We start from the raw sequence: 12,451 nt of genomic DNA, 5'->3' as shown, positions 1-12,451 counted from the left end.
TCGTCTGCGACCTCCACTCGGAATGCGTATACAGCTTTTTTTTTCGAATTGGGCGCTGTTTTCTTTTCAAGTTTTGGTAGGTTTAATTTAATTTATGAAAGTCTTTCCCGTGGCTGTATAACTATCAATGGACTCATCATGTATATCAACGGGCTCATCATGTATGCTGACTAGCAGAAATTCAAGCTATTGTACATGTATATAATTCGTTTAGAATGGTATTTTACGAAAGTGTATACGTTGAATTGAGCAAGGGTTTAATAAGGCGGAGATGTTCCGCCTGACCTTCGGCCTTGGGGAAGGATTCTGGCTGTACCGGTACAGATAGGAGGAATGTAGAATGAAGTGTTTGACAATTTGGCAGAACCCATTAGACGCTGCTCTTGTTCGTTGGCTGGGCTACTACTTCAATCTACGCTTCGTTAGGCTTGGTCGGCTTACCGGACGAATATGAGAACATCTGTATGAATGACACTCTGGGAAACTAGTAAGTAAATGCCAAATTGTATATTTTTCAGAAGGTATCTCGCCAAAAGAGTCTACTCGCCTCTTTTTGTCTATTTCTGAAGCAAACGGGTCGGTGCAATGTGTTCCTCCATACAAAGCACGAAGCGAATCCAATCAACATAAAGTTCCCACCCGTGCGCCTCGCTCAGGCACTCCGACCACTGATCATACACGACATCTACCGTACTCTCATCCACTTCTGTCCATATGCAGTTCTCTCCTCCTTGAAAAACCCACTTGACGTCACTCTGCGATCCTGCCGCTTCTCGACTGCGTGCGTTTGCTTCAGAGTCCACGATCATGATGCAGTGCTTAGCCATCTGTCTCCCATCTGGGAGTACTGACACCCTGTTTTGCACGGCAGCGATGTACCGAAGATGGACGTCGCCTGGAATGTTCCACACCACAACACCGTCTTGCTTCACAAACTTCTGAAGTGGTTGGCAGTAGGAATCACCGCGCTGCTCAAGCCCCCAGCTCCGAGGTGAAATAATTCTTGGCCACTGACTGATGTCGATACGTTCTAAAGTCTGGCAAGCTTCTGGCAGCGAGCAACGAAGGCGTTTCGAGAATCGTGCATGCGCTATCGTAGTGCCCGACGCTTGTTGAAACGGCGGCACGTAATCCACCGACCAGCCAAACATGTTGCCGATGAAAGAGGTGAATAGGTGGCGCTCGGTAAATTCAACCTCGCGCTGTTTCAACTTGTCCAGGTACTCGTCCTCGGGAATCGGATGGAAGAAGAATGGCGGCTCTCCATTCGGGAAGTGCACCCACCACCCTTCGCTGTCTAAAGCGAGTTGACTCGAGGTCGCCTTTACCTTGGACACTTGGTGTAGTTCGCGTCTAAACTGGTCTGTTTCGCGCTTTAGCTTGGTTTCAATTTCGAGGTGACGGGTAATCGCATCTTGCAGCTGTAGATTTTCTCTATGCAGCGGCGCCCTCTCGATCGTAGCTCGGTACAAGGCTACACTCGTGGATTCTGGCGATAGCTGATGCAGTGTCGTTTGTGCCTTATAAAGGAGCTGCTCCAATACATTTTCCAGACGCTGTATCTCGTCACGGATGGTAGCCAGCTTTTCCTTTCGTCGGTGGCGCCAGCGCACCATACGTCGGCGCTGCACTTTGAGGCGCAGCTGTTGACTTTTAAAGCCTCCAAGGCCGTCTCGATTAGGTTGGCATGGTCTGAGTACTCCATGGTTCAAGTTTGTAGAGTGGTGTTGAGCAGTTTGATGAACAGTGGCGGATAACTTGACGAATGACAAGTAAACAAGACATTGACGTTAATAATAGGTCACTACAAGTGCAATAACGCAAATTGGGATGTCATGGACCGTCTCACTTGACTCGGATGGTAAGTCCGTGATGTCGACTGCAGTCATGCCAGGATGCGTTATGTCGTCCACGTTCTGTAACAGACGGGAGAGAAGAGGAATGGAGGCCAACATTTCGTTATCATTTTTTGTTTATTACATGAATGAATGTCAGTGTTTTGGGAGAGAGGAGTCGTCGGTGAGTAATAAACGTTAGAGGATGCGTATACGCATGTTTCACCATACCGGTATCGCAAAGTAGGTAAGAAAAAATAGCAAGCATCATTTCCTGAAGCAAACCCTACATTTTCTCACGTTTAACTTCTAGCAACAATAAGAGGGCTCATACAAAAAGCGTAAGAAACGGATGACCTCTTCATTTGATTACCATCGAGTAACATTTAATTCATGAATTCACTGAGCGCCAACAATGACACCAGAGACTGAAGCCGGAATTCGCTTAGCATACGAGACGAGCCGAGCCCAACATCGGTATTTCGTGGGCTCTATATTAATGTTGGGAGCCCGGATCACTTAGAGTAGCCAATCAACAAGCTCTATTTGAGTACTGAGCCGATTTTTTTTAGTGGAGCCGGGCTCTCGAAGATAGCGGGCTTGTTAGCAAATCGGGGGCCCGGACTGGGGCTTGAAAGGAAGTATGTCATTCGATTAGCAGACGCAACACAATGTTGCGGGTTCTACTTTAAATTTGGATGATCGAGTCGAGGGCGAAACAATCATATAGAAAATCTTAGGCGATATTATAATGGTGTTTTCGACTTCCTGTCAGCTCATGCGTTCCCAACTAGGTCGTCTGCGACCTCCACTCGGAATGCAGATACAGCTTTTTTTTCGAATTAAGCGCTGTTTTCTTTTCAAGTTTTGATAGGTTTAATTTAATTTATGAAAAGTCTTTCCCGTGGCTGTATAACTATCAATGGACTCATCATGTATATCAACGGGCTCATCATGTATGCTGACTAGCAGAAATTCAAGCTATTGTACATGTATATAATTCGTTTAGAATGGTATTTTACGAAAGTGTATACGTTGAATTGAGCAAAGGTTTAAAAAGGCGGAGATGTTCCGCCTGACCTTCGGCCTTGGGGAAGGATTCTGGCTGTACCGGTACAGAGAGGAGGAATGTAGAATGAAGTGTTTGACAATTTGGCAGAACCCATTAGACGCTGCTCTTGTTCGTTGGCTGGGCTACTACTTCAATCTACGCTTCGTTAGGCTTGGTCGGCTTACCGGACGAATATGAGAACATCTGTATGAATGACACTCTGGGAAACTAGTAAGTAAATGCCAAATTGTATATTTTTCAGAAGGTATCTCGCCAAAAGAGTCTACTCGCCTCTTTTTGTCTATTTCTGAAGCAAACGGGTCGGTGCAATGTGTTCCTCCATACAAAGCACGAAGCGAATCCAATCAACATAAAGTTCCCACCCGTGCGCCTCGCTCAGGCACTCCGACCACTGATCATACACGACATCTACCGTACTCTCATCCACTTCTGTCCATATGCAGTTCTCTCCTCCTTGAAAAACCCACTTGACGTCACTCTGCGATCCTGCCGCTTCTCGTGCGTTTGCTTCAGAGTCCACGATCATGATGCAGTGCTTAGCCATCTGTCTCCCATCTGGGAGTACTGACACCCTGTTTTGCACGGCAGCGATGTACCGAAGATGAACGTCGCCTGGAATGTTCCACACCACAACACCGTCTTGCTTCACAAACTTCTGAAGTGGTTGGCAGTAGGAATCACCGCGCTGCTCAAGCCCCCAGCTCCGAGGTGAAATAATTCTTGGCCACTGACTGATGTCGATACGTTCTAAAGTCTGGCAAGCTTCTGGCAGCGAGCAACGAAGGCGTTTCGAGAATCGTGCATGCGCTATCGTAGTGCCCGACGCTTGTTGAAACGGCGGCACGTAATCCACTGACCAGCCAAACATGTTGTCGATGAAAGAGATGAATAGGTGGCGCTCGGTAAATTCAACCTCGCGCTGTTTCAACTTGTCCAGGTACTCGTCCTCGGGAATCGGATGGAAGAAGAATGGCGGCTCTCCATTCGGGAAGTGCACCCACCACCCTTCGCTGTCTAAAGCGAGTTGACTCGAGGTCGCCTTTACCTTGGACACTTGGTGTAGTTCGCGTCTAAACTGGTCTGTTTCGCGCTTTAGCTTGGTTTCAATTTCGAGGTGACGGGTAATCGCATCTTGCAGCTGTAGAATTTCTCTATGCAGCGCCGCCCTCTCGATCGTAACTCGGTACAAGGCTACACTCGTGGATTCTGGAGATAGCTGATGCAGTGTCGTTTGTGCCTTATAAAGGAGCTGCTCCAAGACATTTTCCAGACGCTGTATCTCGTCACGGATGGTAGCCAGCGTTTCCTTTCGTCGGTGGCGCCAGCGCACCATACGTCGGCGCTGCACTTTGAGGCGCAACAGTTGACTTTTAAAGCCTCCAAGGCCGTCTCGATTAGGTTGGCATGGTCTGAGTACTCCATGGTTCAAGTTTGCAGAGTGGTTGAGCAGTTTGATGAACAATGGCGGAGAACTTGACGAATGACAAGTAAAAAAAACATTGACGTTAATAATAGGTCACTACAAGAGCAATAACGCAAATTGGGATGTCATGGACTGTCTGACTTGACTCGAATGGTAAGTCCGTGATGTCGACTGCAGTCATGCCAGGATGCGTTATGTCGTCCACGTTCTGTAACAGACGGGAGATAAGAGGAATGGAGGCCAACATTTCGTTATCATTTTTTGCTTATTACATGAATGAATGTCAGTGTTTTGGGAGAGAGGAGTCGTCGGTGAGTAATAAACGCTAGAGGATGCGTATACGCATGTTTCACCATACCGGTATAGCAAAGTACGTAAGAAAGAAAAGCAAGCATCATTTACTGAAGCAAACCCTACATTTTCTCACGTTTAACTTCTAGCAACAATAGGAGGGCTCATACAAAAAGCGTAAGAAACGGATGACCTCTTCATTTGATTACCATCGAGTAACATTTAATTCATGAATTCACTGAGCGCCAAGAATGACAAGAATGACACCAGAGACTGAAGCCGGAATTCGCTTAGCATACGAGACGAGCCGAGCCCAACATCGGTATTTCGTGGGCTCTATATTAATGTTGGGAGCCCGGATCAGTTGGAGTAGCCAATCAACAAGCTCTATTTGAGTACTGAGCCGCTTTTATTTTAGTGGAGCCGGGCTCTCGAAGATAGCGGGCTTGTTAGCAAATCGGGGGCCCGGACTGGGGCTTGAAATGAAGTATGTCGTTCGATAGCAAACGCAACACAATGTTGTGGGTTCTACTTTAAATTTGGATGATCGAGTCGAGGGCGAATCAATCATATAGAATATCTTAGGCGATATTATAATGGTGTTTTCGACTTCCTGTCAGCTCATGCGTTCCCAACTAGGTCGTCTGCGACCTCCACTCGGAAGCGGATACAGCTTTTTTTTTCGAATTAAGCGCTGTTTTCTTTTCAAGTTTTGATAGGTTTAATTTAATTTATGAAAAGTCTTTCCCGTGGCTGTATAACTATCAATGGACTCATCATGTATATCAACGGGGTCATCATGTATGCTGACTAGCAGAAATTCAAGCTATTGTACATGTATATAATTCGTTTAGAATGGTATTTTACGAAAGTGTATACGTTGAATTGAGCAAAGGTTTAAAAAGGCGGAGATGTTCCGCCTGACCTTCGGCCTTGGGGAAGGATTCTGGCTGTACCGGTACAGAGAGGAGGAATGTAGAATGAAGTGTTTGACAATTTGGCAGAACCCATTAGACGCTGCTCTTGTTCGTTGGCTGGGCTACTACTTCAATCTACGCTTCGTTAGGCTTGGTCGGCTTACCGGACGAATATGAGAACATCTGTATGAATGACACTCTGGGAAACTAGTAAGAAAATGCCAAATTGTATATTTTTTTGAAGGTACCTCGCCGAAAGAGTCTACTCGTCTCTTTTTTGTCTATTTCTGAAGCAAACGGGTCGGTGCAATGTGTTCCTCCATACGAAGCACGAAGCGAATCCAATCAACATAAAGTTCCCGCCCGTGCGCCTCGCTCAGGCACTCCGACCACTGATCATACACGACATCTACCGTATTCTCATCCACTTCTGTCCATATGCAGTTCTCTCCTCCTTGAAAAACCCACTTGACGTCACTCTGCGATCCTGCCGCTTCTCGACTGCGTGCGTTTGCTTCAGAGTCCACGATCATGATGCAGTGCTTAGCCATCTGTCTCCCATCTGGGAGTACTGACACCCTGTTTTGCACGGCAGCGATGTACCGAAGATGGACGTCGCCTGGAATGTTCCACACCACAACACCGTCTTGCTTCACAAACTTCTGAAGTGGTTGGCAGTAGGAATCACCGCGCTGCTCAAGCCCCCAGCTCCGAGGTGAAATAATTCTTGGCCACTGACTGATGTCGATACGTTCTAAAGTCTGGCAAGCTTCTGGCAGCGAGCAACGAAGGCGTTTCGAGAATCGTGCATGCGCTATCGTAGTGCCCGACGCTTGTTGAAACGGCGGCACGTAATCCACTGACCAGCCAAACATGTTGTCGATGAAAGAGATGAATAGGTGGCGCTCGGTAAATTCAACCTCGCGCTGTTTCAACTTGTCCAGGTACTCGTCCTCGGGAATCGGATGGAAGAAGAATGGCGGCTCTCCATTCGGGAAGTGCACCCACCACCCTTCGCTGTCTAAAGCGAGTTGACTCGAGGTCGCCTTTACCTTGGACACTTGGTGTAGTTCGCGTCTAAACTGGCCTGTTTCGCGCTTGAGCTTGGTTTCAATTTCGAGGTGACGGGTAATCGCATCTTGCAGTTGTAGATTGTCTCTATGCAGCGCCGCCCTCTCGATCGTAACTCGGTACAAGGCTGCACTCGTGGATTCTGGAGATAGCTGATGCAGAGTCGTTTGTGCCTTATAAAGGAGCTGCTCCAAGACATTTTCCAGACGCTGTATCTCGTCACGGATGGTAGCCAGCTTTTCCTTTCGTTGGTGGCGCCAGCGCACCATACGTCGGCGCTGCACTTTGAGGCGAAACTGCTGACTTTTTAAAGCCTCCAAGGCCGTCTCGATTAGGTTGGCATGGTCTGAGTACTCCATGGTTCAAGTTTGTAGAGTGGTGTTGAGCAGTTTGATGAACAATGGCGAATAACTTGACGAATGACAAGTAAAAAAAACATTGACGTTAATAATAGGTCACTACAAGAGCAATAACGCAAATTGGGATGTCATGGACCGTCTCACTTGACTCGGATGGTAAGTCCGTGATGTCCGCTGAAGTCATGCCAGGATGCGTTATGTCGTCCACGTTCTGTAACAGACGGGAGATAAGAGGAATGGAGGCCAACATTTTGTTATCATTTTTTGTTTATTACATGAATGAATGTCAGTGTTTTGGGAGAGAGGAGTCGTCGGTGAGTAATAAACGTTAGAGGATGCGTATACGCATGTTTCACCATACCGGTATAGCAAAGTAGGTAAGAAAAAATAGCAAGCATCATTTCCTGAAGCAAACCCTACATTTTCTCACGTTTAACTTCTAGCAACAATAAGAGGGCTCATACAAAAAGCGTAAGAAACGGATGACCTCTTCATTTGATTACCATCGAGTAACATTTAATTCATGAATTCACTGAGCGCCAACAATGACACCAGAGACTGAAGCCGGAATTCGCTTAGCATACGAGACGAGCCGAGCCCAACATCGGTATTTCGTGGGCTCTATATTAGCCGGATCACTTAGAGTAGCCAATCAACAAGCTCTATTTGAGTACTGAGCCGATTTTTTTTAGTGGAGCCGGGCTCTCGAAGATAGCGGGCTTGTTAGCAAATCGGGGGCCCGGACTGGGGCTTGAAAGGAAGTATGTCATTCGATTAGCAGACGCAACACAATGTTGTGGGTTCTACTTTAAATTTGGATGATCGAGTCGAGGGCGAATCAATCATATAGAATATCTTAGGCGATATTATAATGGTGTTTTCGACTTCCTGTCAGCTCATGCCAAGATCATATGGGTACGTTTTCTATAATAAACGCTGTTGATGTGAGTTGGCGACTGAATGAACCATTCCTGTACTTCACGTTCCTAAATAAAACCGGAATTGACAGCTAGGTCGTCTGCGACCTCCACTCGGAATGCGTATACAGCTTTTTTTTTCGAATTGGGCGCTGTTTTCTTTTCAAGTTTTGGTAGGTTTAATTTAATTTATGAAAGTCTTTCCCGTGGCTGTATAACTATCAATGGACTCATCATGTATATCAACGGGCTCATCATGTATGCTGACTAGCAGAAATTCAAGCTATTGTACATGTATATAATTCATTTAGAATGGTATTTTACGAAAGTGTATACGTTGAATTGAGCAAAGGTTTAAAAAGGCGGAGATGTTCCGCCTGACCTTTGGCCTTGGGGAAGGATTCTGGCTGTACCGGTACAGATAGGAGGAATGTAGAATGAAGTGTTTGACAATTTGGCAGAACCCATTAGACGCTGCTCTTGTTCGTTGGCTGGGCTACTACTTCAATCTACGCTTCGTTAGGCTTGGTCGGCTTACCGGACGAATATGAGAACATCTGTATGAATGACACTCTGGGAAACTAGTAAGTAAATGCCAAATTGTATATTTTTCAGAAGGTATCTCGCCAAAAGAGTCTACTCGCCTCTTTTTGTCTATTTCTGAAGCAAACGGGTCGGTGCAATGTGTTCCTCCATACAAAGCACGAAGCGAATCCAATCAACATAAAGTTCCCACCCGTGCGCCTCGCTCAGGCACTCCGATCACTGATCATACACGACATCTACCGTACTCTCATCCACTTCTGTCCATATGCAGTTCTCTCCTCCTTGAAAAACCCACTTGACGTCACTCTGCGATCCTGCCGCTTCTCGACTGCGTGCGTTTGCTTCAGAGTCCACGATCATGATGCAGTGCTTAGCCATCTGTCTCCCATCTGGGAGTACTGACACCCTGTTTTGCACGGCAGCGATGTACCGAAGATGAACGTCGCCTGGAATGTTCCACACCACAACACCGTCTTGCTTCACAAACTTCTGAAGTGGTTGGCAGTAGGAGTCACCGCGCTGCTCAAGCCCCCAGCTCCGAGGTGAAATAATTTTTGGCCACTGACTGATGTCGATACGTCCTAAAGTCTGGCAAGCTTCTGGCAGCGAGCAACGAAGGCGTTTCGAGAATCGTGCATGCGCTATCGTAGTGCCCGACGCTTGTTGAAACGGCGGCACGTAATCCACTGACCAGCCAAACATGTTGTCGATGAAAGAGATGAATAGGTGGCGCTCGGTAAATTCAACCTCGCGCTGTTTCAACTTGTCCAGGTACTCGTCCTCGGGAATCGGATGGAAGAAGAATGGCGGCTCTCCATTCGGGAAGTGCACCCACCACCCTTCGCTGTCTAAAGCGAGTTGACTCGAGGTCGCCTTTACCTTGGACACTTGGTGTAGTTCGCGTCTAAACTGGTCTGTTTCGCGCTTGAGCTTGGTTCCAATTTCGAGGTGACGGGTAATCGCATCTTGCAGTTGTAGATTGTCTCTATGCAGCGCCGCCCTCTCGATCGTAACTCGGTACAAGGCTGCACTCGTGGATTCTGGAGATAGCTGATGCAGAGTCGTTTGTGCCTTATAAAGGAGCTGCTCCAAGACATTTTCCAGACGCTGTATCTCGTCACGGATGGTAGCCAGCTTTTCCTTTCGTTGGTGGCGCCAGCGCACCATACGTCGGCGCTGCACTTTGAGGCGAAACTGCTGACTTTTTAAAGCCTCCAAGGCCGTCTCAATTAGGTTGGCATGGTCTGAGTACTCCATGGTTCAAGTTTGTAGAGTGGTGTTGAGCAGTTTGATGAACAATGGCGAATAACTTGACGAATGACAAGTAAAAAAAACATTGACGTTAATAATAGGTCACTACAAGAGCAATAACGCAAATTGGGATGTCATGGACCGTCTCACTTGACTCGGATGGTAAGTCCGTGATGTCCGCTGAAGTCATGCCAGGATGCGTTATGTCGTCCACGTTCTGTAACAGACGGGAGATAAGAGGAATGGAGGCCAACATTTTGTTATCATTTTTTGTTTATTACATGAATGAATGTCAGTGTTTTGGGAGAGAGGAGTCGTCGGTGAGTAATAAACGTTAGAGGATGCGTATACGCATGTTTCACCATACCGGTATAGCAAAGTAGGTAAGAAAAAATAGCAAGCATCATTTCCTGAAGCAAACCCTACATTTTCTCACGTTTAACTTCTAGCAACAATAAGAGGGCTCATACAAAAAGCGTAAGAAACGGATGACCTCTTCATTAGATTACCTTCGAGTAACATTTAATCCATGAATTCACTGAGCGCCAACAATGACACCAGAGACTGAAGCCGGAATTCGCTTAGCATACGAGACGAGCCGAGCCCAACATCGGTATTTCGTGGGCTCTATATTAGCCGGATCACTTAGAGTAGCCAATCAACAAGCTCTATTTGAGTACTGAGCCGATTTTTTTTAGTGGAGCCGGGCTCTCGAAGATAGCGGGCTTGTTAGCAAATCGGGGGCCCGGACTGGGGCTTGAAAGGAAGTATGTCATTCGATTAGCAGACGCAACACAATGTTGTGGGTTCTACTTTAAATTTGGATGATCGAGTCGAGGGCGAATCAATCATATAGAATATCTTAGGCGATATTATAATGGTGTTTTCGACTTCCTGTCAGCTCATGCCAAGATCATATGGGTACGTTTTCTATAATAAACGCTGTTGATGTGAGTTGGCGACTGAATGAACCATTCCTGTACTTCACGTTCTTAAATAAAACCGGAATTGACAGCTAGGTCGTCTGCGACCTCCACTCGGAATGCGTATACAGCTTTTTTTTTCGAATTGGGCGCTGTTTTCTTTTCAAGTTTTGGTAGGTTTAATTTAATTTATGAAAGTCTTTCCCGTGGCTGTATAACTATCAATGGACTCATCATGTATATCAACGGGCTCATCATGTATGCTGACTAGCAGAAATTCAAGCTATTGTACATGTATATAATTCGTTTAGAATGGTATTTTACGAAAGTGTATACGTTGAATTGAGCAAGGGTTTAATAAGGCGGAGATGTTCCGCCTGACCTTCGGCCTTGGGGAAGGATTCTGGCTGTACCGGTACAGAGAGGAGGAATGTAGAATGAAGTGTTTGACAATTTGGCAGAACCCATTAGACGCTGCTCTTGTTCGTTGGCTGGGCTACTACTTCAATCTACGCTTCGTTAGGCTTGGTCGGCTTACCGGACGAATATGAGAACATCTGTATGAATGACACTCTGGGAAACTAGTAAGTAAATGCCAAATTGTATATTTTTCAGAAGGTATCTCGCCAAAAGAGTCTACTCGCCTCTTTTTGTCTATTTCTGAAGCAAACGGGTCGGTGCAATGTGTTCCTCCATACAAAGCACGAAGCGAATCCAATCAACATAAAGTTCCCACCCGTGCGCCTCGCTCAGGCACTCCGACCACTGATCATACACGACATCTACCGTACTCTCATCCACTTCTGTCCATATGCAGTTCTCTCCTCCTTGAAAAACCCACTTGACGTCACTCTGCGATCCTGCCGCTTCTCGTGCGTTTGCTTCAGAGTCCACGATCATGATGCAGTGCTTAGCCATCTGTCTCCCATCTGGGAGTACTGACACCCTGTTTTGCACGGCAGCGATGTACCGAAGATGGACGTCGCCTGGAATGTTGCACACCACAACACCGTCTTGCTTCACAAACTTCTGAAGTGGTTGGCAGTAGGAATCACCGCGCTGCTCAATCCCCCAGCTCCGAGGTGAAATAATTCTTGGCCACTGACTGATGTCGAGACGTTCTAAAGTCTGGCAAGCTTCTGGCAGCGAGCAACGAAGGCGTTTCGAGAATCGTGCATGCGCTATCGTAGTGCCCGACGCTTGTTGAAACGGCGGCACGTAATCCACCGACCAGCCAAACATGCTACCGATGAAAGAGATGAATAGGTGGCGCTCGGTAAATTCAACCTCGCGCTGTTTCAACTTGTCCAGGTACTCGTCCTCGGGAATCGGATGGAAGAAGAATGGCGGCTCTCCATTCGGGAAGTGCACCCACCACCCTTCGCTGTCTAAAGCGAGTTGACTCGAGGTCGCCTTTACCTTGGACACTTGGTGTTGTTCGCGTCTAAACTGGCCTGTTTCGCGCTTGAGCTTGGTTCCAATTTCGAGGTGACGGGTAATCGCATCTTGCAGTTGTAGATTGTCTCTATGCAGCGCCGCCCTCTCGATCGTAACTCGGTACAAGGCTGCACTCGTGGATTCTGGAGATAGCTGATGCAGAGTCGTTTGTGCCTTATAAAGGAGCTGCTCCAAGACATTTTCCAGACGCTGTATCTCGTCACGGATGGTAGCCAGCTTTTCCTTTCGTTGGTGGCGCCAGCGCACCATACGTCGGCGCTGCACTTTGAGGCGAAACTGCTGACTTTTTAAAGCCTCCAAGGCCGTCTCGATTAGGTTGGCATGGTCTGAGTACTCCATGGTTCAAGTTTGTAGAGTGGTGTTGAGCAGTTTGATGAACAATGGCGGA

At 46.9% G+C, this 12,451-nt stretch overlaps 5 protein-coding genes across 5 annotated transcripts; all 5 read right to left on the bottom strand.

Annotated features, from left to right (window-relative positions):
- Positions 1–557: 557 nt before the first annotated feature.
- Positions 558–1,616, bottom strand: PITG_14527 (uncharacterized protein; the record flags this gene model as incomplete). Its single annotated transcript, XM_002898929.1, has 1 exon — positions 558–1,616. One exon carries the CDS (start codon positions 1,614–1,616, stop codon positions 558–560), a length of 1,059 nt encoding a protein of 352 aa, XP_002898975.1.
- A 1,571-nt stretch (positions 1,617–3,187) lies between these two features.
- PITG_14526 (uncharacterized protein) lies at positions 3,188–4,240 on the bottom strand (the record flags this gene model as incomplete). Its single annotated transcript, XM_002898928.1, has 1 exon — positions 3,188–4,240. The coding sequence occupies one exon, from the start codon at positions 4,238–4,240 to the stop codon at positions 3,188–3,190; it is 1,053 nt and encodes a 350-aa protein (XP_002898974.1).
- Positions 4,241–5,819: 1,579 nt separating this feature from the next.
- On the bottom strand, positions 5,820–6,968 carry PITG_14525 (uncharacterized protein; the record flags this gene model as incomplete). The annotated part of the gene is made up of 1 exon (XM_002898927.1): positions 5,820–6,968. One exon carries the CDS (start codon positions 6,966–6,968, stop codon positions 5,820–5,822), a length of 1,149 nt encoding a protein of 382 aa, XP_002898973.1.
- Positions 6,969–8,647: 1,679 nt separating this feature from the next.
- On the bottom strand, positions 8,648–9,730 carry PITG_14524 (uncharacterized protein; the record flags this gene model as incomplete). The annotated part of the gene is made up of 1 exon (XM_002898926.1): positions 8,648–9,730. One exon carries the CDS (start codon positions 9,686–9,688, stop codon positions 8,648–8,650), a length of 1,041 nt encoding a protein of 346 aa, XP_002898972.1.
- Positions 9,731–11,259: 1,529 nt separating this feature from the next.
- On the bottom strand, positions 11,260–12,402 carry PITG_14523 (uncharacterized protein; the record flags this gene model as incomplete). The annotated part of the gene is made up of 1 exon (XM_002898925.1): positions 11,260–12,402. The coding sequence occupies one exon, from the start codon at positions 12,400–12,402 to the stop codon at positions 11,260–11,262; it is 1,143 nt and encodes a 380-aa protein (XP_002898971.1).
- Between the last annotated feature and the right edge of the window lie 49 nt (positions 12,403–12,451).

This window comes from Phytophthora infestans, genomic scaffold (genome assembly GCF_000142945.1).
Source record: "Phytophthora infestans T30-4 supercont1.34 genomic scaffold, whole genome shotgun sequence".
In the NCBI taxonomy this organism is placed as follows: Eukaryota; Oomycota; class Peronosporomycetes; order Peronosporales; family Peronosporaceae; genus Phytophthora; species Phytophthora infestans.
The sequence above is the reverse complement of the archived record's forward strand: the minus strand, read 5'-3'. Positions and strand labels throughout refer to the sequence as shown.